Genomic DNA, 27,823 nt, shown 5'->3' on the forward strand with positions numbered 1-27,823 from the left:
AGGCGCCAGGACAGCCAGTGGTCGGGGAAAGCAGTGTAACTGAAGGAGCCCATACATTCTAGCATCTACCATGAGCTTAGAATGTATGGGCTCATTCCAGGTTAGTGGGCGTGACGGCTTGGTTGGTGGGCGTGGTGATGTTTCCTCTCGTCCACCATATTCATGCAAGAGGGTACTTCGCCCCCCCTGCACTCCCTCTATCTGGGGGTCTCACCCCCAGACCCCTCTATTATAAACACCTCCATGCCCATGTGGACTTGAAACAAAGTTTATTCTGGCTGGAAACATCGGACGAGATGTTGAACAGGCCCCTATCATGTGATAGGGGCATGCTGAAATGACGTCATACCTGGAAGGAGCCTATACACAAAAATAAATAAAACAATTGGAGCAGGGTCAGCAGTGCAGGAGCAGGCCAGAGCCTTGGTAAGTATGAATCGCTCGCTTCATTCTTAGTTTCTTTATTTTTTCTTTATTTTCTTTTTAATTTTTCGAGATCCGGATCAAACAGCCGGAATCCTGGGCCCAGGTCTGAACCCATGGAACTGTGAAACTGCGCAGATCTGGACTTTTACAGTACGGGCATCAGTCATAATCCGTTGAATTTTGCAAAAAATGGATACAGCCCTGGATCCGTTTTTTTCTCATTGACTTGTATTAGCGACGGATGGCATGACGTTACATCCGTCGTACGACGGATCTGTCGAAAAATGTGTGTTCGTCGGATGGAGACGACGTCCATAGTAACGTTTTTTGTGTGCATCAAAAAAAACCGTCCGTCCTTTGGTGTAATGGAAGCCTACGTGCACAGGATCCATTGTAATACGTCGAATGTAATACATCGAATGACGGAATCTGGCGATGGATCCATTTTTTTTTAACTGAGCATGCGCAGATGTCAGTCTCTCGCATGATGATATAATGGCTGATTCACTACAAAAGTACAAGGATGGCCTGGATACTTTTCATGTAAAATATAACATTACAGACTATGGGTACTAAATGCAGTGAAGGAGCGTTGTTAAAGGGAACTAGTCTGATTGCGACATGAGGAATTAGGAAGGAATTTTCCCCCTTATATCTGGGTATTAGCGTTTGCCTTCTGGGTGTTTTGCCTTCCTCTGGATCAACATTTTAGGCTATAGGTTGGTTTTATCTACTTTCTACCTTACAACTATAAAACTATGCATCCAGGTACATGTATGAGGGAACACTAGTCCTATCCTGAATTATTCCCTTTAATTATTGCATACAATAAATAACTAGAACCCATTAGGGCAATCATACACAATCAGGAATAGGTAATATGAACAATAGTAGAACAACTATGTAACTATTACTAATGGGCTTTTAAAAAAGGGCTGGATGATTTCCTCAGTACACATAAGGCTGCTTTCACACATGCGTTGTTTTGATACCATCGCAATCCGTCACCTTGAGGAAGTACAGTAACCGGCAAAATATTTAGCAGGAATCAGTTTTTCCCCATAGACTTCTATTAGCGACTGATTGCGACGGATGGCCTTGCGCTGCATCCACCGCGTGACGGATCAGTTGTTTACTGACTGACCGTCAGGCGGGAGCAGCGATTCATGTAAAGTTTTTTGGAGCGGCAAACAAAACGGACTCCGCAGGATTCCGTCGCCATCCGTTACAAGCTATAATGAATGTCTATGGTGCTGGATTCCGTCGTAATCCATCACACAACGGAATCCAGCGCTGGATTCCTCATGCTTTACTGAGCATGCCCAGCATGTTTGGCATACCCACTGGGATGTCCCAAACACAAACGGATCATGACGGATCCGTCAAAGAACAAATGCACAGCGGATGTAAAAGATGCGATGGATCCGTTTTTTCACAGGATTCCTATGAACGGAATCCTGTGAAATAACACATCCGTTGCGTCAGTTGACATCTAAAAAACGATGGATCTGTCGCAACGGCGGACCTGATGGATTTAAAACAACGCAAGTGTGAAAGCAGCCTAACATTGTAGGTTTTTAATGACTTAGGGACAAAATGTAGAACTGGTGGCGGAAGGTTGAACTAGATGGACCTAGGTCTTTTTTCAATCTAAGTAGCACAAAAAGAGAAAATAAGAACATTTATCCAGCAGTGGAGGAGAAAAGTAAGGCATATGTGCAATGTAAAGGTTAAATATTAATACTGAAGATTTATATTTCATGGAATTAATGATGGCAGCACCCCTATCCAGACTTTAATAAGTGGCGATATCCGTCAGAGCTGTGCTGTGAGTCACCACTGAACTTTTGTACCACGATAGAAACAGAACAAAAAGGGAAGCACATTATCTACTAATAATTTGTATGAAAACAGGAGTTATCTCCCCAGGTAAAGTGCAAGTGAATGGAGAACATTTAGGGGATTTATCTAATAGGCGTAATTACCTTTATAAACATGCACTCCTCTCTAGATTACTACTGCTAGTACTTTTCAAGTGGCAAATAAACATACATTTCCAAGTAGTCCAACATACAAAACAGCGCATTGTATAATTACTGACTGCATTTCAATTCCTATTACATAAGAAGATTAGTAATGTCTGAGAAGGGAAAAGAGAGTGTGATAAAGCGATGGAAGACCGTCCATTCTCACAGGGCGGCCATGTTCTTCTGGGGATTAGCTGCCTAATTCTGCATATGTCTTGGTATTAAAATTAGCACCAAGACCCAATTTCCTCAGCCAAGTAGAAAAACTATTGGGCAGATGGCAACAGTGAATGAATTCGAGCATGAATGTAAACTGGGTGCATGAAGGAGATTCGGCAGAAGAGGTCCGGAGACCGGAGGATTATAGATGTATGAACAGTTGGGGTATTATAATATCGAGGTGAATAATACAAGACTGGTAGGACTACCTTGCCCTGGCAACTCTTCATGCATCTGGCAAATAGAAGACTGGTGGAGAAAAGCATTGAGCACTTTCACCCCAGAAGCTGTCCGGCCAGTACAGATCGCACCATACAGTTGGTTTCCATGTATTCTACAATCTAAGGCAGCTATCCATGGAGCAAAGAAGAAGAAATACTTCCATTTTAATGGGAATCTGTCACCAGGTTTTTGTCACAATCTGAGGGTAGCATAACATAGTGAAATAAACCCTGACTGCAGCGATGTGTCACTTACTGGGTTGCTTGCTGTAGTTTTGATAAAATCACTGCTTTATCAGCAGGAGATTATCATTAAAGGACTAGTAAATAGAGATGAGTGAGTCTGAGGTTTGGTGTTCGTACCAAATACAGACCTTACAAGAAAAAGAAAAAAAAACAGTTCAGGACTGGAGTTCAGGTGCTTTACATATGCAAACCACTTGCATCAGCATCGCTGTACTCAGGTACGCTCGGTGCTCAGCCCAGTGCGAGCCACTTGCAGTGTTTGAACGGCTCGTACTGGGGGTAACAACAGCATGATCGGGTGTAGTGTGCACCAAACAAAAAAAAAAAGAAAAAAAAATGGAAAAACCCTGCTGCCCACCCTCCCCCAGAAATGATCCGTTTATGCCTGGCTGCATGTAGGCGGAGACCCAAACTGCCCAATTAATGACTTCCTTTGGGGTTCAAGTCAAGTCCGGGTCCCAACACGAACTTTATCTAAAGTCTGGCTGAACCCGTTAAACCGAATTCAATGTGTGCTCATCTCTATTAGTAAACCTGCTGCCAGGTAATGCTACAAATTCATGAGCTCTGTATAACCCTGCCCCACCACTGATTGGCAGCTTTCTGTGTACACTGTACATGGGCAGAAAACTGTAATTCAGTGGTGTGGGCGGAGTAATACAGAGCTCAACATTCAGAGAACTGCTAAAACTGCAGCAGATAAAACAGGGATCACATCAAAATTATATCAAGCAACTTAGTAAGCAACATATCGCTTGAATCAGGGTTTCTGCCCCTACATCATGCTGATCTTAGATGGGCAGCAGAAACTCACTTCAATCCATGTAGTAATAATGCCTAGGTCTCTGATAGTACTGTTATACTGCTCCAGCCTGGCTAATTACTGACAGGACAGCTGCCTGATATTTTTATTCGGGATGTAATATATTGAAAAACTCAAAATTGCAACCTCAGCATGTTCCACCAAATTGATTGCATATGTGACCCAGAATACAAGGTTTTCAATACAAAATCATTCTGGGAACGTTCTCTACAAAAGGTAGATAGTTCAAACTCATGATTTCAGTTCAGAAACAACCACCCTATAAAGAATGGGAACTGGTTTCCAAACAAGAGACCAGTGAATACAATCAGAAGAACAGTATTAGGGTAGGCGGACCCACCAAGTTAAGTGGGACCCACAGGAGTCGCCAGTATTTTCTGCAGCATTTTTAAAACACTACAAAGACGCCAGCCATCTATTGTCTCTGATTATGAGCTCCCCATAGACGTCTTTATTCAATTTGTGGTGTCTTCCAAGGAGAAGACACCAGAAGAATTGGTCAGGTCATTTCTTTTAACTGCTTCACGCCTTGAAATCTAAAGTGGTTAAAAGTCGATCAAAAGTCTGCACATAAGAGCAGCCTGTGGACATAGAAACGTACATGTTCAACAGTTCTTAGGCGAGGTTCATAGTGGACTTAACTGATAAAGATGTCATGTGTACATACCCTTAAAATCCAAGTCATAGGTAGAAAAACAAATGAAAATTTTCAGTACAAAAAAAGTAACCTACAGTGGGAGATACAGATACAGCTGGTATAAGAGGGACCAATGGGGTTCACTAAAGCATTAAAAGGGAACCTGTCAGGTCAACATGCACCTAGAACCACGAGCAGTTCTGGGTGCATATTAGTGATTACTGCCTAAGGCTATGTGCGCACGTAGCGTTCTGTCCCTGCAGAAATTTCTGCAGCGATTTGAACAGCACACGTGCGCTTCAAATCGCTGCAGAAAGAGTCCGTAATGAAAAAAAAAAAGCCGATTTCATGCGCTCTGAGTGCAGCCCCTCCCTTAGACAGAGCAGCTGCAGGCAGAGCGCACGGAAAGTAGTGACATGTCACTTCTTAAAACGCGCTCTTCGGGCAGCAGCCGAAGCGCTGCGCTCTAATACACCACGTGCGCACGTCTCCTGCATAATATTCATATATTATGCTGGGGACGCAGGACGCATGCAGTTACGCTGCGGTGCAGATCGCAGCGTAACTGCATGCAAATACGTAACGTGCACACATAGCCTAACTGTCCCTGTATGTAGTAACATACAAAAAGAGATTTTTAGAAAAAGTATTTCTAAAAATCATTTATGCTATGTTAATGAACGCAAGGACTAGTCTCAAGGGTGTTAGTTCCTGTGCTCATTCCGCCCTCTAGGCATGGCACCACACCTACACGGGCATGCTAACATGCTATTCAATGAACCATCATCTGGGGTTTAAGTGTGTCCCTGTGTCCGCTGTCACCGCTGATCAGAAGTCCCGGAACTTCCAGTCATGCGCACTAGACCTCTCTGAATCCAGGACGTGTACACCTGCTTCATACTACGCATGACCGAAAGTGCCGGGCATTCAGATCAGCGGTGACAGTGGACACAGGTACACACGTCACCACAGATTATTCTGAATTGAATAGCATGTTAGCACTCCCCTGTGGGCATGATAACATGCTAGGAGGCTGGAATGAGCGCAGGAACTAACACCTTTGAGACTAGTCCCCTCGCTCATTAGCATATCATAAAAGATCTTTAGAAATACTTTTTTTTTTTACAGATCCCTTTATCTATAATAGTGTATACGGGGACAGTTAGGCAGGGATTTGCAAAATGCACCCAGGACTTCTCGTGGTGCTGGGTGCATATTGTCCCTGACCGGTTCCCTTTAACGTTACAAGTCTATGCAGTTCACATTGCCTCTCCTTTACTTTGCACTGGAGCCGCCGTGTCACACAGATTACATACAAGCGTTCATATAGGTGAAGAAGAAAAGGAATATTTCTGTATTTTAATAGGACTTGAGGCTAAGTGATCACTAATTATCCCAGTACAACTAAGTTCCCATAAATCAATTTAAGGTGGTCAATGAAGTACCCAAGGTGGATCATGGTACAATTTTTTTTCATTCTGGGTGTCGGTCATCTCTAGATGTGGAGATGAGTGAAGAAAATGACTTTGCGTGTGCACATACCTACCACGGTACATGCATAATCAGCAGGTATAGTGTCCCACTACTAATAGAATAGGACATGTGTACAATACAGTATATACAATATATGTCAATCGCGCATGCATCCTTGCAGATGTGGAAGCAGCACTGGACATCTCCTTTAATTTGTTGTCCTGTTGTGTTTTATAGCTGAGTCTTCTCTTATAGTGGCAGTACACAACAATGCTACATGTGAATATATATTTATGAGTCAGTTACTGACAGACGGGCAGCATAGAAAATGCAAATCGGGGGTACAATGTTAATACACCATTTAGCAAGAATAAAAATGGGTTGAAAAGGAGATCCGGCCCTAAAACTTAAATAAGAATGGCTCTCCTGTGTTTTATAAAAAAGCAACATACAAAAAAATGTATCACAAAAACATGGTCTGAATGATGCCTTAATGTGTGTTTTTGCTTTTTTTTGTAAAATGCATTTTAAAATCAACAACATTCAGTAACTGTGATCAAAGTGATTAAAAGCTTTCTAGAACATAAACGGCGTCCCCACAGGACATATGGCCATAAATGAAGCCACACGGTTGTAAAAAGCAGGTCGAAAACTGGTCATCTGAAAATAAGCTTGGACGGCAGCCATATTATCATAAAAGCTGCAGACAACCAGCATCTTAGCAAACTATTTAATACCTCATGACCAAGGAAAATAGGATTCAAATTCGAAGATGAACGGGTAAATATGTTACTGCAGGAAACGGAAGTGGACATGTGGTATGTAAAGACCAAGAAAGCTTTATGAGAAGTTCTCTGTTAGGCCTAAGCCACACGGCGAGAAAATCGATGCAAGTGGAGTGCGATAAAACATCGCATTCCACTCAGACCAAAATTAGCCTGTGTGTATGCACCCATGAGCGATTATTTTCTCAGCCCTAATCAGACCGAGAAAACAATCGCAGCATGCTGTGACTGTAATGCAAGACTCTTTCTCTCGCACCCATTCAAGTCTATGAGGCAAGAGAAAAATCGCACCGCACTCGCGGTACACCAGTGTACCGCGAGTGCAGTGTGAGAATGGCAATAGCCGGCTATGGAGGAGAGAGGGAGATAAATCCCTCCCTCCCCTCCGCAGCATCGGCCCGCCACCCGCAGATGAGGTCCGCTCGCACAGTCGGACCTCAATCGCAGGGACACTAGCAAGACACTCGGCTCTGATGGACTGCCAGTGTGAGCAGAGTGTCATGCGAGGAGATCGCAGTAATCCCCGTGTGGCCCCAGCCTTATATTAAAGCTACCTCAGTATAATCAGGGGGACCCAAGAAGTCCAGAGATCAGGCATTAAGTTCCTCTATACCAGGTTGGATAAAATCTTGTTTCCATCACGTTTTATGTCTCAATTTCCTGCAAGCAGCATGAAATATTTCAGTGTCTAACAGAACTGTCAGTCGCCCACAATTATTATTATTATTTATTTATAAAGCACCATTAGTTCCATGGTGCTGTACATGAGAAGGGGGTTACATACAAAATACATATACAAGTTACAGTAGACAGACTAGTACAGAGGGAAGAGGGCCCTGCCCTTGCGGGCTTACATTCTATAGGATTATGGGGAGGAGACAGTAGGTGGGGTGTAGGTGGGGCGGCAGCTCCGCACGGTGGTGGGGCGGCAGCTCCGCACGGTGGTCAGGCAGCTCCGCACGGTGGTGGGGCGGCAGCTCCGCACGGTGGTGGGGCGGCAGCTCCGCACGGTGGTGGGGCGGCAGCTCCGCACGGTGGTGGGGCGGCAGCTCCGCACGGTGGTGGGGCGGCAGCTCCGCACGGTGGTGAAGCAGTGAGGTCATTGAAGGTTATAGGCATTTCTGAACAGATGAGTCTTTAGGTTCCGTTTGAAGTTTGCAAGTGTAGTAGATAGTCTGACGTGTTGAGGCAGAGAGTTCCAGAAGACTGGGGATGCTCGGGAGAAGTCTTGGAGGCGGTTGCATGAGGAGCGAATGAGAGAGGAGGAGAGAAGGAGATCTTGGGAGGACCGGAGATTACGTTTTGGAGTGTAGCGAGATATTAGTTCAGAGATATATGGAGGAGACAATTTGTGGACGGCTTTGTAAGTCAGTATTAGTAGTTTGAATTGGATACGATGGAAGATTGGGAGCCAGTGAAGGGACATGCAGAGAGGAGAAGCGGGGTGGTAGTGAGGCGAGAGGTGGATCAGTCGGGCAGCAGCATTAAGGATGGACTGAAGAGGGGCGAGCGTGTTAGCAGGGAGACCACATAGGAGAATGTTGCAGTAGTCGAGGCGGGAGATTATGAGAGCATGCACTAGCATTTTTGTAGATTGAGAATTGATGAAGGGACGGATTCTGGAAATATTTTTGAGTTGAAGACGACAGGAGGTGGTGAGGGATTGAATGTGAGGTATGAAGGACAAGGCAGAGTCAAAGGTCACTCCGAGGCACCGAACTTTGGGTGCTGGGGAGAGCGTGATGTTATTTATTGTAATAGATAGATCAGGTAGAGAGTGTAGGTGAGATGGAGGAAAGATGATCAGCTCAGTTTTGGCCACATTGAGCTTTAGGAAGCGAGAGGAGAAGAAGGAAGATATAGCAGATAGGCACTCTGGGATTCTGGACAGCAGAGATATGACATCTGGACCAGAGAGGTAGATCTGAGTGTCATCGGCATATAAGTGGTACTGGAAGCCATGGGACTTTATGAATTGTCCCAGGCCAAATGTATAGATAGAAAAAAGTAATGGTCCCAGGACAGAGCCTTGAGGGACACCAACAGAGAGAGGACGGGATGAAGAGGTTGTGTGGGAGTGGGAGACACTAAAAGTGCGGTTGGAGAGGTATGAAGAGATACTGGCATTCTCTCAAAAAATACGCCCCGTTTCAACAGGTTTTAATGAAGTATATGTTAAACAGTTGCTATAATGTCTTTTTGGTGTCGGAAGCCACTGATGTCACCCATACATTACCAAGAAGTATAAATTGTGCTTTGAAACATTTAGGCTATGTGTGCACGTAGCGTTCTGCCCTGCAGAAATTTCTGCAGCGATTTGAACAGCACACGTGCGCTTCAAATCGCTGCAGAAAGAGTCCGTAATGAAAAATAAAACAAAAAACGATTCCATGCGCTCTGACTGCAGCCACTCCCATAGACAGAGCGGGGGATGCATGCAGAGCGCAGGAAAGAAGTGACATGTCACTTCTTAGAACGTGCGCTTCGGGCAGCAGCCGAATCGCTGCGCTCTAAGACGCCACGTGCGCACGTCTCCTGCATAATCTTCATAGATTATGCTGGGGATGGAGGACGCATGCAGTTACGCTGCGGTGCAGATCGCAGCGTAACTGCATGCAAATACGCAACGTGCGCACATAGCCTAACTTCAGTCTGGTGGAATAGTCAAGTCTATTAAAATTAGGGCAGTCTCTTGGTATCCATCTGACTAATCGAGCTGTTCCATTATAGACACAAAACTAATGACAAAATGGTAATGTCAATGGGGCCTTATGTGTAGCAAAGACTAAAAAATAATTCTCAGAAATGTGGTAAGTCAACAAGGTATAATAACTAGAGATGAGCGAACCCGAGGTAGTTTGGGTTTGCTGGGTTCAGCCGAACACTAAAAAAAGTCCAGACTGGAAGCAGCTCAGACTGAGCAGGGCACCGAGCGTGCCCCAGCATCCCGGGTTAGCATACAAGCAGCACCAGAACACAAAGTTTTGTTTATTCTTAAAAGCCTGTGTTCAGGTTTGCTCATCTCTAATAATAACCACGGCAATGGGAGTCATTTCAAACATCCACTACACTTGTACAAAAAAAAGCTCAATATATGTCATGAATAAACACAAGAGAACAACCTACAGGCAGTTGTCGTTTACGACTCACTTTTTGTTGGATAGATTCAACAATAGAGTTGCTGTTAATCAACTTACATGACTTGGTCCAGTAGACAAGTAATCAGTGGCCGTAGGGCAGCAGCTATGAGATTCGCTTCCTATGGCCATCAGAGGATCTTTTGATTAGTCGGCTTGGCTCTACACCATAATAGAGGTGTGGCATCACATGGCCAATTAACCAAAAAAAGAACCATAGATGCTGGGAGGTAGGAGGCTGTTTGCATTGTTTCCATCTGAAGGCCACAGAACAATGCCCTGGCTGCTGGACTGGGTCCTGTGAATCATTCCATGTTTAGTTCAGAAGATTTCATTTTATGGGCATAATAAAATGCAGTATTACAATTGCTTGAAACCCAACTGAGGGAAAGCTAAACAATTTCCTGAAGTCCAACTGGATATCTAATGACCACAGCATCACCAGAATTCCCCTGCTCCACAGAGGACAATGTCATGTTGCTCCATATTTGGATTTTACTCCAAATGATGAAATGAGAATTTGATTCTAAACTTTAAACAATGACCAAATAGTGCACAAGGTATTAGAAATATGAAATGAAACTCGCATCCCACCAACACGACACACCATTCCTCATCAATCATGCCAGAAGCCATAACAACATTTGCTTCCCATTCACATAATTGTCACCACGATACCTAGAAGCACGACTGTGGTACTATTCCTCTTAAAACAACACAATTACCTATGCACGTGTTTGCCCACCTGGCAGATATCTCAGATCCACTTCAAGGGATGCAGTCACGTCTTAACAATCTGTTTTGCATGTTGTAGATCTGTTTACAATAACCCTTATGGCTTTGGATCTGATTACTTTAATTACTTCTCACCTAAACTTCTTGGAAATGAGATACCAAGGGACAATTACAAACGCTCAACTCAGCTGGGTGTAAGTTCTTTGGAAACGAAAAATGTAAATTTGTTATGGCACGGTTTATGAGACATCTCGAACAGAAGATTAATTCCCATATTACTCTTTTCAAGTTTATTTGAAAAAGTTCTCATTACTGTACAACTCAGGAGCGTAGTAGACAAGGTCTTGGTCCTTCAAGTTCTTCAACAGCTGAAAATGACTGACAGCTTTTGGAAATACATCCTAAAGTAAGAATGCATCTGTCTTTTCTTTGTTCTCTTCCTAAGTTACATGAAATCAGTTCCAAGAAGGGCGCTGCAGTTACGGCAACATCCTTCGTACTCCCTCCCAACAATCAGTACGGTTATCATGCATAATTCTGTGGTTGGCATGGCAACTGGGATTCCAGCTCCATTCAGTATCTTCAGTGTGTACCACCTCAACATTGAACCCAATTATGGGGCAGCATAATAAATTGAGCATGCATCTTCCTACTTCCCAGGATGATTAGAGACGAGCCCCATAAACATTTATCACAATAAATCTATCCAATCCCTGTCTTATTGGAATTCTGCGTGTTTCTGCTAAAATGAAATTTCAGGTTGAGTACATTTTGAAATTAACCTATTAAAATTCAATCCAACTGCTTACAGTATATGCCACCTTGTTAAAGATCTGCTTTCTCGCCTCAAGGTCTATACTTTCCAATGCTTGTTACAATGTCAGATGAAGCAGCAGTCTGAGAGGAGCTGTTCTACATGGAAACCACAGCAATCCTCATTCAAACGAATCAACACGAACGTGACGGACGCTTTTCACACCCGGACCTGTCCTCTATAGAGTTAATGTGCCGTCTCTTCACTTTCATGGGTTTTGCTGTTCTATTTATTTCCTAAAAAAAACATCATTACCGTTACAATTTAAGCCAGGGCTTAATCAAAATGATCAGTGGAGTTATAGATTTAGAATATTCCATATTTCTGCATAAACTTGACCTAAAACTTTACGAGATTGTCAGACAAGTCCTAAAAGTAATTAAAGAGAGAAAAATCATACAAAGAAGTAACAAATATTAGACTTTGTCATTTGTTAAATGAGGAAAATTATCTAATATCACATGTAATGTGTCAAAATATGTGAACCTTTAGGATTAGCGAGTAACTTGAAGGTGAGAAAAAAAAGTCTGATGACTTCGATCAATGGGAAGACAAATCAGGTGGGAGTGGGAGACCAGTTTTATTTAAAGAACAGGGACAGGGATCTAAGTCTGATCTTAAAAAAACTTTGAGAAAATGTATCAAAGCAGAGACAAGGGGGATTTTTGTGGACCTCCGAAGAGGAGTTGTTACGGTTCATCAGGCTGATGAAGGTCACAAAACTATCTCCAAAGAGTCTGAGCTCCAATCCACAGTCAGACAGATCGTGTCCAAGCAGAGCAAACTCAAGACCTCTATCTGGTTATGTGCACATAGTCTTTTTTTCCACTTGAAAACTGCCTGAAAAACGCTAAAAAAAACAAACTAAAAAAGAAATTAACATATGCATTGCAATGTCAAAATGATTTGCTGTGCATATGTTCAGTCTTTTGGAGCTTACCATATTTTAACCGCTTCAGGGTTCGAAAAACATGACGCCGCTTAAAGTGATTGTCATATGAACAAAGCACATTTTAATCAACAGATCCTGGAATAAAAAGAAGTTCCACAATTAGAAAAAAAATGTTCTGAGGTAATCTGATAAATGTGTCCCTGCTATGTACTGTGTAATGGCCGTGTCTGACTGAGACATGGTTTGATCATACCACATCTCCTGTGCAGGAGAGGATGCAAAAGAGGCAACAGGCATTACAGCATGGGATCACAGCTAATTATTTTTGTGAGGTAAAATATTTCCTTACTCCTTCCTGGCCAGGAGCTGTGGTTTGTGCAAACCATATCACTATACAGTCAGACACAGCCATTACACAGTACATAACAGAGACACATTTATAAAATTATCTCAAAAACAGGGACATTTATTTTAATATATCCAATTATGTAACTACTTATTAGTCCAAGATCTATTGATGATTAAAATGTACTTTTTTCATGGGATAACCACTTTAACTCTTTAACTCCTTAACAACCCTTGATGTACTATGTCTGTCATTGTTGCTCTGTGACGTCACCTGCTGGCCTCTGATTAGCTGGCGGCTGCCATTGTTAATGCTTTACAGAGAGTTCCTGTACACGGCGGGGGAATCAATCATCTGAAGTAAAGTGCAGAAGGCTGCAGCCCCTGGCATAGGGCCGTGATCATCAGGGGGCCTGCAGGCTGCAAGAAGCAGGAAAGAGGACACCGAGGGAACGGAGGACAGGTGAGAAGAATCTTTTTTTTATTTTGTGTGTGTGTATATATGTCATAATGTGGCATAAATAGGGGTCATTACTATAGGATGGGGCATTGCTAAAAGAAGGGGTCATTACTACAGGATGGGCCTTTGCTAAAAGAAGGGAGACAAGGATGGGCACAAGAATGAACACATTACTAGAAGCGTGACAAGATGGGCACATTACTACAACATGGGACACATTACTACAGGATGGGCACATTACTACAAGATGGTGCATTGCTAAACGAAGGGGACAAGAATGGGCACAAGAATGGACATATTACTACAGGACCGTCTCCCTGCCTTTCCATGCATGTTGGCTGATCTGATCAACCGACATGTGCCTCTAACAGCCGCAGGTGGATCAGCAGTTAACCAGTTAAATGCCACGGTCATTCTCTAGGGGGACTGGGTTCATTCCCACTCCGATGATGTGATAGCAGGGTGCCGATGGGTTGTAATGACAGCCAGGTCTTAGTTGATGACTCGTGTATCTGTCATGATGGTCCTCCTGTGAATGGCAGCTACAAGCTACAACAGAGTGTTAAAATAAATAAATAAAAAAAATAAAAAAAACCCCAAAAACATAAAAACTTCAAATCACCCCTATTTTGCCCCATTAAAAATAAAACAATAACAATAAAATACACATATCTGGTATTGTTGTATTCAGAAATGTCAGATCTATTAAAATATAAAATAAATTAATCTGATCAACAAACAGTCTAATGAGAGAAAAAAAATCAAAAACCAGAACTGCAGATTTTTTGGTTCAACACTGAAAAAAAAAATGTCAACACTTAAATAAACAAAAACTATATATGTTTGGGATCTATGTAATCATACTGACCTGGAGAACTATATTGCCAAGTCAGTTTTATGGTAAAATGAACACTGTAAGCTATAGCACAAATTGAAGGATAAATAAAACTTAACCTTTAATCATAAATATGTTAAAATGTGATACACTTAAAAAATATAAACAAACACATAAAAACACAAATGCCCTTATTTAAGGTGAACTGTGCAAACAACTATCCATGAATAGGTCACAACTCATGGATAGTTCATACCATCAATTCACAGAAAAAATGTGGTCACTGGTAATATATCAATAGTGATTAATATTGACAAAAATACATTTTTTGCCTGGGCCTTTGAGAGGATATACACAAAAAATAGCTTGAGGACAGACAGTGGTCCAAATCACTAAGCCACAAGGAATATCCCTCATATACATCCAAACATGAAAAAATAGGAACGTTCTCCCTCATCCAGGGATTCCTATTGTCCATCACAGCGTTTCTTGTCTAGCATGGTCGTGGGTAGGCATATTGGTCCGTGCGCAGCGTAACCTTGCCCTATCACCCACAAACTCCCGCCCTTACAAGGACGGTCCACATCTAATCCTAATCACAGTCTCCTCATATGCCCCACATGCCTCCCATGGAGGACATAAAGATGAGCCGTAAACAGTAAGTGCTCCAGGAGGAGTTGAAGATTAAACATCCTATTGTAGTGAAGGAGGAAGGGTGGTTGATGTTACTATGAGGCCACATTATGGGGAAACGGGAGAGAGTATTGTGAAAGAGGCAAAGTATTCAGTGGGGCAGGGTGTGGGGAGGTAATATGGAGAAGAGAAGTGTGGGGTGAATTTTGGAGAAGAGCTTTGTGGGGTAAATTAGAGAGAGGACTTGAGTGTGGGGAGAATATAATGGAGAGGAGCTGGGTGGGGGGGAATTACGGAGAAGAGCTGTGTGGGAGAATGTTATGTAGAGGAGCTATGTGTGTGGGGGAATATTATGAAGAGGGTGTGTGTGTGTGGGGGGGTTACGGAGAGGAGTTTTGTGTGGGGACATTATGGAGAGGAGCTGTGTGGGGGGGGGGATATTACGGCGAGAAGCTATGTAAGGGGTAATATTATGGACAGGAGCTGTGGGGGGGGTTAATAGAGGGAAATGAGCTGTGTGGGGCAATATTATGGAGAATAGCTGTGTAGGTGAGATGTTGAGGACAGAAGCTGTGTGGGGACATTATGGAGAGGAGCTGTGTGGAGGGATATTACAGAGAGGAACTATGTGGAGGACATTACTGAGAGGAGCAGTAGGGGAGATATTACAGAGAGGAGCTGTGTGGGGGACATTACGGAGATGAACTGTTTGGGTGAGTTGAAAAAAATTACCAAGAGGAGTTGTGTAGGGGACATTATAGAGAGGGGCAGTGTGGGGGGGATATTATGGAGAGAGTCAGTGTGGGGGGATATGTGCAGGAAGCACAGTAAGGGGCAATTATTTATTTAAGTATGCAGCATGGGAGAGATCTTTATTTATGGGTCAGTATAATCATACTTTTATTTTTAACGGCATATTTGGGATTTGCTGCTGAAAGTGGAGAAGAGGGAAGTTTGCAGATGAACTCTGGGCATGAAATCCCATCATGGCATCTGTACTACGTGGTGACAAAAAGGACAGAAACGATTAGAGAATAAGTCACCTATAAGGTACCTAGATGAAAATGATTATTAGTGAGCCTTCCTGGATCTCATCAATATTGTGCTTCCTGTCTGGTCCACAGTGTGATGATGGCTTATAAGGAGTTGCAGGTTTACATAATACAAGTGTATACGGGGCTGACCTGAAACTGCAGTTGATCATTTTACTAGGCTTGGTTGACGCATTCATGTACGGACGGTGGTTCTGACCATGTAGCAATCCAAACCATGCTTCATGTTAAAATTGAAAAATACTCAAAATTTATTTTGAGATTATGAGGAGGATTTGAGTCCCTGCTCCAAAAACTCAGTTTAAATCTGAGTGTATTCACATAGATTTTCTTGAGCAGAAACTCTAAAACTCCTTCTCAAATACTCAAAACTTAGTACTGCAGATGTATTCATGTAAACATCCCTTTGAATTATTTTGCAACCACTTGCATTGGTTCAGTATGGTCATTGGACCAAAAAATGTTGGTCTAAGGCCACGTGCACATATTGAGCATTTGGTGAGATTTTTACCTCTGTATCTCTAAGACAAAACCAGGAGTGAGTGATAAATACAGAAATGGAGTCTGTGTCTATACTTTTCCTCTGACTGTTCCACTTCTTGTTTTGGTTAGAAATACGGAGGTAAAAAACCTCACCAAATACTCAACGTGTGCATGTGGTCTAACTGTGTCTAAATGTACGGTGAACGTGGCCTGAGTGTAAGGTGCACCTGCTCATAAAGGCCACAAGTAGGTGAATGCTATTTACACAACTGACTAATTGAGAAGGCTGGGTTTCCATGTTCACGTTTTTTGATGCAGTTTTCTAAGGCCAAGTTCATACATCCGTCTTTTCCAATCAGGCACAATCCGGTTTGTGCCTGATGCATCGGATCCGTCTCAGATTGAGTAAAAACTGATGTGACGGATCCGGTAAAAAACGGATCCGTTTTGTTTTTTTTTATGCTGAGAGAGAGAGAGAGACCCCATCATCACCGCACAAACATCGGCACTACCACCCCCACCATCACCGCACACACAGGCACTACCGCACGCACCATCACCGCACACGCAGGCACTACCGCACGCATCATCACCGCACATGCAGGCACTACCGCAAGCATCATCACTGCACACACCCCGGCACTACCACAAGCATCATCACCGCACACACCCCGGCACTACCGCACGCATCATCACCGCACACGCCCCGGCACTACCGCACGCATCCTCACCGCACAAACACCGGCACTACCGCACGCATCATCACAGCACACACCCCGGCACTACCGCATGCATCCTCACCGCACACGCTCCGGCACTACCGCATGCATCCTCACCACACACGCCCCGACACTACCTCAGTGACGTCACCGCTGACAGCGCAATTCACTTCAGTTGCTGCGTGGAGCTGATAGAGAGCGGCGGTGTTCTACTGCCGCTCCTGTCAGCTTCATGTAGCAGAGCTAAAATCGTCGTGGGACCTCTGTGGATTACGTTGGACCTGGAGGGGTATTTGGGGATTTTAATAAAATGGTGAAAGAGGGTGTTTTTTTGTCTTTTATTCCAAATAAAGGTTTTTTTTTGGGTGTATGTGTTTATTTACTTTCACTTACTTACAGGTTAATCATTTAGTGGTGTCTCATAGACGCCTGCCATGATTAACCCCTTATTACCCCGATTGCCACTGCACCAGGGCAATTCGGGATGAGCCAAGTAGAGTCCCGGGACTGTCGCATCTAATGGATGCGGCAATTCCGGGCGGTTGCTGGCTGATATTTTTAGGCTGGGGGGCTCCCCATAACGTGGAGGTCCCCATCCTGAGAATACCAGCCTTCAGCCGTGTGGCTTTATCTTGGCTGATATCAAAATTGGGGGAAACCGCACACCGTTTTTTTAAATTATTTTATTTATTTTACTGCAAGATATAGACCCGCCCACCGGCAGCTGTGATTGGTTGCAGTGAGACAGCTGTCACTCAGCGTGGGGGCGTCTGACTGCAACCAATCATAGGCGCCGGTGGGCGGGGGAAGCAGTGAATACGAGATTGAATAATGGATGGCCGCCATTTTCAAATCAGGAGAAGCCGGCAGAGCTTTGTGACAGCCGTTCAGCGCCACATCAGTGATCAGTGAGTGGGTGAGAGTGGGTGAGAGTGAGTGAGTCAGTGAGTGAGAGAGTTTGAGAGAGAGTGAGAGTGAGATTGATTGATTTTCTGACAAGCAATGAATTTATATCACTTCTGGGCATGCTCAGAAGTAAAAAAACGAATCTGGTACATGCTTCCGGCGTTTGAGGCATGCCACCATATCCGGCACGCATAGACTTTCATTATGCACCATGCCGCACAGCGCCGGCGCTATGCAGTTTTTTGCCGCTGGCATCCTGTGCGGCTGCCAGACTGACGATTTTTGCCGCATCCGGCAAAAACCGGATCAAACGCAAGTACATGCGGCACAATCCGGGTGCTAATAAAAGTCTATGAGGAAAAAACGAGGCAAAAAAAAAAAAAACGGATGCTTTTTCCCCGCAAAGCGCCGGATTGTGCCGCACAGCCAAAACCTTATGTGTGAACATACCCTAATTCGAAACCGGAAACGTATTATAAATGCAAAAAACCTAAGAAAACACTGAGACTTTCTATTGAATCCACTTCTGGCATCAAAAGCTGCATCAAAAACCTGAATGCGTAAATTCAGTTTAAGGCTATGTTCACACACACTGTTTTTGCTGTGTTTCTCTCTGCACCCAAAACCTGCTCTCCTGGCATTAAACGTCAGCTTTTGCTGCATTTTTGTAACAGTTCTACAGCGTTTTTTTGGGTGCGGATTACAAGTGTTTTGACATGCTTGATAAAGTTATTGTTATTTACCAAAAACGCATCAAAAAAGTAGCAAAGCCTGTTGAATGCATTTTCCAGTGTTTTTGCACTTTTTCATTGCTTTTTATGGGTGAAAAAAAACCAAAACGCTACAAATACACTGGAAGAATTGACTTGCTGCAGATTAGAAATACACTACAGTTCTAAAGTTCTGACAGGTAAAAAAACCGAACGTGTGTATGAGATTTCTGAAATCAGTTTTGCTGTCGACTGTAAAAAGCAGCTTTTTCTTTGCATAAAAACCACTGGAAAACCGCGGCATGTGAACCTAGTGGAAGAGAGTATAGAAAACCTTTGTCCTGCACTGCTATGAATGTAATGTACAGAATCCGTATACAATAATCATGAGCCAAGCTACAGTATCATATCATGAAAAATATAGATCCGCAAAGAAAAATCACACTTCTCTACCTCAGAATAATTCCCTTTTTCCATTTTTGTACAGGTGGCATTTCTTTTTGGGAATAAGCCAGTGTCTTATTTTATAGAGATTTACATTTAACAGTCTAATTGAGTTTTAATACCTGATAAAGCCAATCCGCGGGCACAGACATATTTAGCCTGTGGATTGTGAGCCCCGTGCAGCTCTTCAAAGCCCTCAGTGTGGCTCTTTTAATCCTGCGAATGTTAAAACACCACACCACACAATAGGGACGCTAAGCTGACTACAATGGACAGAGCCGTGGTAAGACGCTGACATTGTGAATGCTGCATGCGGAACGGTATACAGCACCGCTGCTCCGCTATGGGAGCCTTTTATGGCGGAGTCTGGGATTATGGAGCACGGTATATGAAAATTCAATATTTAGGTGCGTTGACCAGTAAACAGCGCTCTCCATTCAAGAACAGGGGTTAATAGGTAATAGTAAAATACAGAAGTGATGAATAAGGGCCAGCGCTGTGAGAGCCATCTGTTAATTATACCTCGGATTCTGTGTCGGGGGGGTTTAGACATTGCAGTCTCCTCACTGAGTACAGATAAAATGGCTCCTTTATAGAAATAAACCTTGGTTATTTTTGATGAAATGTTTCATGTGTCTGTATCATTAGAATACCGGCACAGGGTTGTCTGCATCCTGCTGTTACTCCGCATTATTATTCCTTTGTTGTGACACATTTTTCTGAAATGCCTTGTGTATGTATTTTTTCCGAGCAGTTAAGATATAGAAACTAGAACATGATCAAACAATCAGATCATGGAAGCGGTGAATTTAACAATATACTGTCCGCATACAGCCTCGGAGCTTCACTGACCTCAGACATTGCACTGGAGAAGGCTACTACACATTATTAGTCTTTGTTAAAGGGAAGCTGACAGAAGATTAATGTTCTCCTAACCACAGGCAGATTGAATCAGATACTGGATGGTTATTGTGTCCATGTACATTTTACTCTGGAATGGAATGACAATTCATAGTATATATATTCTGAAAATACAAATGGGGACTAGGAGTCTTGTATGACCAGTCAAAGAGGAGGGACCACGGTGGTTTCTCTTAGCCCCCATCCATAGACTGACAGGTCCCTGTGTGTGTAGAGGGATAGACCTGTCGATCTAGTGAAGTAGGGTGAGGAGAAGTTGCCTAAAAGCTGCCTTGGACTAGTCATCTGGGACATATAGTCTTCGGCTAGGTTATCAAAGTATATGTTATCTAACATGCTGCAGCATCCCAGAGTAACGCTTAAGGCTGCTTTGCATGCAGTGACATTGCTAGTGATGTCGCTAGCGAAAGCGCCCGCCCCCGTCGTTTGTGTGTCATGGGCAAATCGCTGCCCGTGGCACACAATATCGCTTGTAAGCGTCACAAGTACTTACCTCCCTAGCGACGTCGCTGTGGGCGGCGAACAACCTCTTTTTAAGGGGGAGGTTCGTGCGCCATCACAGCGACATCACACAGCGGGCCACCAATAGAAGCGGAGGGGCAGAGAGCAGCCGCATTAACGACATGCCCACCTCGTTGCCGGAGGACCCAGCAACGCTATTGTTTGTTGTTCCCGGGGTGTCACACGTAGCGATGTGTGCTGCCTCAGGAACGACGAACAACTTGCGCTGATATTTGGAAAATGAACGACGTGTCAACGATCAGGTGAGTATTTTTGATCGTTAGTGGTCGCTCGTAGGTGTCACACGCAATGACGTCGCTAACGATGCCGGATGTGCGTCACGAATTCCATGACTCCAGCGATACCTCGTTAGCGATGTCGTTGCATGTAAAGCAGCCTTTAGGCTATGTGCCCACGGGAGATCGTACCTGCGGACTTTTCTGCAGGTTCACGCAGCAGCTCTTTGGAATCCACAACTATCCATTGCTGCGGTATATCTGCGGAGTTGTTGCGGTAAACCTGCGGAAACCGTGCTGATTCCATGCGGAATTCCTGCGGAATTCCCATCCTGTATCTCCATAGTGGAGGAGCGGGAATTCCGCAGATAATTCCACATAAATAATGTACATGCAGTTACATGCGGCTGCGGGAAATCTGCAACATTTTTCACAGCCGCAAATACCGCAGCATTGATGCAGCACTCCCCAAATCTCATAGGATAACATGGGGAGTGTCTGTACTTGCGTAAACCTGTGGATTTATCTGGAAAATCTGCGGGTTTTCCGTGGCAAAATGTGCGGTTACTTTCTCCCGTGGGCACATAGCCTTATGTGGCTGCAATAATGTAGATCGGACAGAAAGAATCTACTGCTAGTCTCCCTTTAAATAGCTCATAGCATGCACATAGGTAACATCTCCAACATCTCTGAGTGTTAAGTTGTCAAGAAACCTTGGCGCAAAAGAAAGCGAGAAGTATACGTTTGCCTACCTGACAGCACATTACTTTGCTTGACAAAGACCCTCAGGGGTTGAAATGTTGAATCATGCAATGGTTGAATAAAGTATATAGTTCACATTGTTTTGCAGTGCTCCCATCTTCTCTCATTGTTAGGGCAGATGCAGACAAACGTATTTTCGGTCTGAGTGTAATTCAACAAAACAAATGGAGCGCACTGAGACCAATGTTGCTCTATGGGGCCATGCCCATTTCAGATTTTTTCCTCTGATCGCACTTGGCCATGCAAGTCAGTGAGTGCATGGAAAACAATCAACTGCACTCAGATGACATCTGAGTGCAGTCCATTTTTTACGAACTGACTGAATGGAGAAGATGGAATAAACATTTTCTCCATTTTCCCGTCATCTGAGAGAATCGGATCACAATTGAGTTGAATAGGAGGCGGATGTGCAGTATCTGGCTGCAGCCGCTATCATTTGACAGGGCAGCTCCAGAAATGAGCATTTCCAGCCACAGGCTGGTGCCGATAACAGCTGATAGGCGGGGGTGCCGGGTGTCAGACCCTGGCCGATCAGACGTTAATGACCTATCGTAAACATATGCCATCAATGTTGAAGTAGTGTAAAACCTCTAACTCTCTTGGCCATTGAGTTCACTAGAGCTTCACATGGAGCTCACTGTATAGTGCTTACAATTACTATAGACACTATGTAATAATGTACAAATAAATACATAAATATACTAATATACAAAAGTGAGCAGAAAGTGAAACTAATCTAGTAAATCCTTTGTGGTGTGTATAAAATATCAAGCCTGTTCCCCCTTTGGCTCAATCCTGCTTACATTGTAAAGTAAAAAAATTCTTATAGATTTCCTATTGATTACTATACATTTATCTAAAGCAACATCACAAATTGCACCTGAAGGGGACTACAAAATAATCGCACCTTTTCAGTTGCAGGACCATCAATCCGATTCCATCACAAAACAGAGCTGAGAAATATCAGGTGTCATCTCATTTAGGCTACTTTCACACATCAGTTTTTTGCCATCAGGTTCAATCCGGAAAAAAACGGGTAAAACGGATCCGGTACCGCATCCGGTTTTCCCCCATAGACTTGCATTGTTACCGGATTGTACCGGATGGCTTTGCGTTGCATCCGTTTTTTTCCGGATGCGGCAAAATAATTGAATGCGGCGGCCGGATAGAACGTATCATGTAACGTTTTTTTCCCCCTTAAAAAAAACCGCATGCTGCCGGATCCGGCGCAATGCGGCATTGTATACAATGGGTGTCTATGCATGCCGGATCCGGCGCAATGCGGTTTAAACCGGATGCGGTGACCGCATCCGGTTTGGTAAACAGAGCATGCGCAAATTTTTTTTTCCCATCATCACAAAACTTATAAAAGGATCCAGCACATTCTACACACCTCCTGCCGGTTCCTGACTTCAACTTCTGCTGTCCTCCAGTCCAGTGCTCCAGGGAAGAGGTATGTCCACAGTACTGTCCACAGATCACCGCTGTGAGCTGCGTACATGTACTTAGACATTTTTTTTTCTTTTTTTGCAGGTGCAGTGTTGACGTTACAATTTGTGCACAGCCAGTTGCTGGGTCTTTGTAAATTCGGTGCCATTGCGAATTTGGAGGAGAGTGTTCCTGAGGTAATGTCCACAGTACTGTCCACAGATCACCGCAGTGAGCTGCGTACATGTACTTAGACATTTTTTTTTCTTTTTTTGCAGGTGCAGTGTTGACGTTACAATTTGTGCACAGCCAGTTGCTGGGTCTTTGTAAATTCGGTGCCATTGCGAATTTGGAGGAGAGTGTTCCTGAGGTAATGTCCACAGTACTGTCCACAGATCACCGCTGTGAGCTGCGTACATGTACTTAGACATTTTTTTTTCTTTTTTTGCAGGTGCAGTGTTGACGTTACAATTTGTGGACAGCCAGTTGCTGGGTCTTTGTAAATTCGGTGCCATTGCGAATTTGGAGGAGAGTGTTCCTGAGGTAATGTCCACAGTACTGTCCACAGATCACCGCTGTGAGCTGCGTACATGTACTTAGACATTTTTTTTTCTTTTTTTGCAGGTGCAGTGTTGACGTTAAAATTTGTGGACAGCCACTTGCTGGGTCTTTGTAAATTCGGTGCCAGTGCGAATTTGGAGGAGAGTGTTCCTGAGGTAATGTCCACAGTACTGTCCACAGATCACCGCAGTGAGCTGCGTACATGTACTTAGACATTTTTTTTTCTTTTTTTGCAGGTGCAGTGTTGACGTTAAAATTTGTGGACAGCCACTTGCTGGGTCTTTGTAAATTCGGTGCCAGTGCGAATTTGGAGGAGAGTGTTCCTGAGGTAATGTCCACAGTACTGTCCACAGATCACCGCTGTAAGCTGCGTACATGTACTTAGACATTTTTTTTTCTTTTTTTGCAGGTGCAGTGTTGACGTTACAATTTGTGGACAGCCAGTTGCTGGGTCTTTGTAAATTCGGTGCCATTGCGAATTTGGAGGAGAGTGTTCCTGAGGTAATGTCCACAGTACTGTCCACAGATCACCGCAGTGAGCTGCGTACATGTACTTAGACATTTTTTTTTCTTTTTTTGCAGGTGCAGTGTTGACGTTACAATTTGTGGACAGCCAGTTGCTGGGTCTTTGTAAATTCGGTGCCATTGCGAATTTGGAGGAGAGTGTTCCTGAGGTAATGTCCACAGTACTGTCCACAGATCACCGCAGTGAGCTGCGTACATGTACTTAGACATTTTTTTTTCTTTTTTTGCAGGTGCAGTGTTGACGTTAAAGTTTGGCCCATCAAGTTGGTGTGCGTGAAATATGTCGTCTTCTGGTAGCCCGCCCTTCGGCTCAGAAACTGAGGTATTATTTTTTTTGGGTGTTTTTTTTTTTAAAAAAAAAAAAAAAATTTATTAAATAAACCACATTTACACAGGTGGCCGAAACATCACAGGAGATGCTGCCAGAAGAGGACGGAAGGGGTGGAGAAATACACGGAGCGGGCGGTCAGAGTGTAAGTTTCATACAGGAATTGTTTACCACAGCACACCAAACACATAAGTAAATAATGTTTTTTTTTTTTTCTTCACTAAAGGCTTCAACTTCTAGGGCTCACGATAGAGCTCCCCCAAGACCGTCCCAGGGTCGTCGTCGAGGTGGCGGTGGTCATAGTGTAAGTTATTTTTTTTTTTTTTTTTGTCATGTCAGTGTGATTTTTTTGTCTATTTTTTTTTTAATTTCTTTTTTCTTTCTTTGAACAGGCATCACAGCGTGCTCCCGATTCTGACGGTGAGGAGGCCGGATTTATCAACATCGACCTCCTCATCGATGAAGTTAGAGAAAGGGAGCCGCTGTGGAACATGGCTGACCGCCGCCACGCTGATTCGATCGTAACCCGTCGACTCTGGGACGAGGTATGCCACGCAGCGGTAGAAGGTTGGGGGGAGCTCAATTCTCGTGGCCAGAAGAAACAGCGTAAGTATTCACAGTTCAGTAGGTTATGCTGCATGATGTAATGTGTTGTATACTAACCACTTTCTGCTTTCCACTTTCAGGTGACAAACTTCAGAAGCGGTGGCGGTCTATCAGGGATCGCTTCAAAAAGGAGTTGAATCAAGAGATGCAGGCCCCGAGTGGATCCGGAGGACGCAGATCGAAGTACCGTTACTTTAGAGCGTTGTCGTTCCTCCGGACAACTATGGTGTGCAGAAGGTAAATATTCCCCACAATATGTACAAAGTATAATATTTTATGTCTGATTTTTTTTGCCTTTTTTTTTTTAGTCAGTGCCAATGTATAGCAATTAAATTAATTATTGTTTTGTTTTTCCTCTTTTTAACAGCACCGTCTGCAGCACTCAGGAGCCTGCATCGAACCCGACAGGAGCGATCCCTGAACAGTCCGCCACTGGGGAACACAGGCACAGACCCCACCCATCTGAACCTTCCCTTCCATCGACATCTGTCCCATCCACCTGCGCTGGAGCTTCCCGTGAGACTTCATTACCTGAAGCTGCTGGTGATGAGATAGCTTTTCCCCTACCCCACCCCTCTGACACTGCTGCCCTCAGTAGAACACCTTTGGGTTCTGGGCGTCAGCGTCATAGGGGTCAGGAAAAGAACTATGCGCCCGAGTTCTTGCATCTAAATGCAGCCTTCCAGAACGCCATTCAATTATTAGCCGAACAAAATCGTTCATCTTTTAGCTTAATAAATGCCAATATGGAAAAAAATACGCACGAATTGTGCACGCGTCTGGACAGGCTGCATTTAGATGCAAGTAAATCACCCAATCATTGTTTTTTTCAAGCCGTACTAGAGCGCATGGAAAAGCTATCTCTTGACCATCAGATGCATGTAATGCAAGCCACACGGCAGGCTCTGGCGCAGGTTGACTCCCAACCACCTCCACCCACCCCTCCAAGACCACCTGCCCCCCCTCCAGCCATTGTCCCTACTCCCCCTACTGCCCAGTACCAGCCTGCTGCCCAGTACCAGCCTGCTGCCCAGTACCAGCCTGCTGCCCAGTACCAGCCTGCTGCCCAGTACCAGCCTGCTGCCCAGTACCAGCCTGCAGCCCAGTACCAGCCTGCAGCCCAGTACCAGCCTGCGGCCCAGTACCAGCTCCCAACCACATCTGCCCCTACACTTCCTACCCACTACCACATCTCGCCTTCCACACCCATCATGACCACAACTCAAGCCACTAATTCACCAGCCACCTCTTCTGTCTCCCAATCCCTCCACTCCACCCCTCAATCCTTACCAAATCCCATCCCATCTCCTGGTTTCCCTCTTGGTTTCTCAAGCACACCTTCACCTTCTGTTACTTCCCCACCACCACCACCAACACCACTTTCCACCCTCAATACTCCAACTGTGCGTGTGTTCCCACCTGTCAGCCCCTCCAGTACTATCTCCACCCCAAGCCCAAGATATACCAATTTATAATTTATGTTTGTAATAAAAATAAAAGTTTTTTGTTGAAAAGTATTTATTTGTTCTTGTTTTTTTTGGGGGGAATATTATTTTGCAAGTTAAGTAAATAAAAAGGTAATACAAAAACATAACATGTTGTAATTTGACGGTGTAAAAATTACAAATTTTTAAAGCGAGTGAAAGCTTAAAATTAACAAGGTTAACAAGATATTTTTTAATTTATTTTTAACTATTTTTATTTGTTATAAAACTAAACAAAAATCTTACACCATTTGATCTTGCCAATCTACTCTACCTTCTGGGGACACAAAATAGTCAGCATATTTGTCACGGATTGTTGAACAGGCAACACTACTCCTAAATCCAGGACTGGTGTAGTCAGTCAAAGAGGTGGATTCCAAACTCTGGTCATCCAAGGACAAAGGTTCCTTTGTTAAAACAAAATTGTGCAGTACCACACATGCTTTCACAATTTCATCCACAGTTTCAATGTTTAAATTAATGGCTGTTAACAACACTCGCCATTTGCTGGTTAGTATCCCAAAGGAGCATTCCACCATTCTTCTGGCTCTGGATAATCTGTAATTATATATTTTTTGTGTTTGCGTCAATCCACGGCTTGCATATGGCTTCAATAGATGTTGGGAGAGTTGAAAGGCTTCGTCGGCCACAAAAACAAAGGGCATTGGGGGCTCACATGTGCCAGGAAGAGGTCTTGCAGGAGGGAAATCAAAAGTATTCCCATAGATTCGCCGCCCCATTGGGGACATTTTAAAGACCTGAGAGTCATTGGATCTCCCATATGCGCCAATGTCCACTGAGATGAATTTGTAGTCCGCATCCGTTATTGCCATTAGGACAATTGAGAAATATTTTTTATAATTGTAGTATTCTGACCCCGAAGCAGCAGGTTTCACAATTCTTATATGTTTGCCGTCCACTGAGCCAAGGCAATTTGGAAACTGACAAATGTTATAGTATTGTTCAGCAATTGCAAGCCATCTGTCCCTGTTGGGCTGGGGGATGAAATCCTCATGGAGGCAATCCCACAAGGCTTGGCAAGTGTCTCTAATGATTCCCGAGATGGTGGAAATTCCTAGTCGAAACTGGTAGTGGAGGGACGAAAGCGACTCTCCAGTTGCAAGGAATCTGTAAAGGAAAGACAATAATTATAAAAAAATAATAGCAAACACATTACAGTTAAAAGTCAATTTACAGGAGGATACAATTTAAAAAAAAAAAACTTACCTAAGCGTAACCAGCAAACGCTCCTCGGGTGTTATAGAGAACCGGCTGTAGGTGTCCGTTTTACGGATGTTGTCCGCAACAAGGCCAAGGAGGACGTCAAAATTAATCACTGACATCCGGACATAGCTTGTGAATTTTTCATGGTTTCCACGGAGCTCCAGGTATAGTGTTGAAAACACCCCACGTGTCAGTCTCTGTGCAGTCAGGGGATGGATCCAAAAG

The 27,823-nt window shown here is 43.8% G+C and overlaps 2 protein-coding genes across 2 annotated transcripts in view; one reads left to right on the forward strand and one right to left on the reverse strand.

Annotated features, from left to right (window-relative positions):
* COMMD10 (COMM domain containing 10) overlaps positions 1-27,823 on the reverse strand; it is a 430,106-nt gene that overhangs the window by 171,863 nt on the left and 230,420 nt on the right. The window lies entirely within an intron of this gene.
* LOC142303475 (uncharacterized) overlaps positions 1-27,823 on the forward strand; it is a 198,715-nt gene that overhangs the window by 84,094 nt on the left and 86,798 nt on the right. Inside the window, exons 4-9 of the mRNA XM_075344854.1 lie at positions 10,809-10,947; positions 24,352-24,429; positions 24,511-24,588; positions 24,677-24,890; positions 24,971-25,127; positions 25,258-25,995. Of these exons, the coding sequence (XP_075200969.1) occupies positions 10,809-10,947; positions 24,352-24,429; positions 24,511-24,588; positions 24,677-24,890; positions 24,971-25,127; positions 25,258-25,995 (1,404 nt within the window). The remainder of the gene's footprint in view (positions 1-10,808; positions 10,948-24,351; positions 24,430-24,510; positions 24,589-24,676; positions 24,891-24,970; positions 25,128-25,257; positions 25,996-27,823) is intronic.

Source organism: Anomaloglossus baeobatrachus, chromosome 1, assembly GCF_048569485.1.
Source record: "Anomaloglossus baeobatrachus isolate aAnoBae1 chromosome 1, aAnoBae1.hap1, whole genome shotgun sequence".
In the NCBI taxonomy this organism is placed as follows: domain Eukaryota; kingdom Metazoa; phylum Chordata; class Amphibia; order Anura; family Aromobatidae; genus Anomaloglossus; species Anomaloglossus baeobatrachus.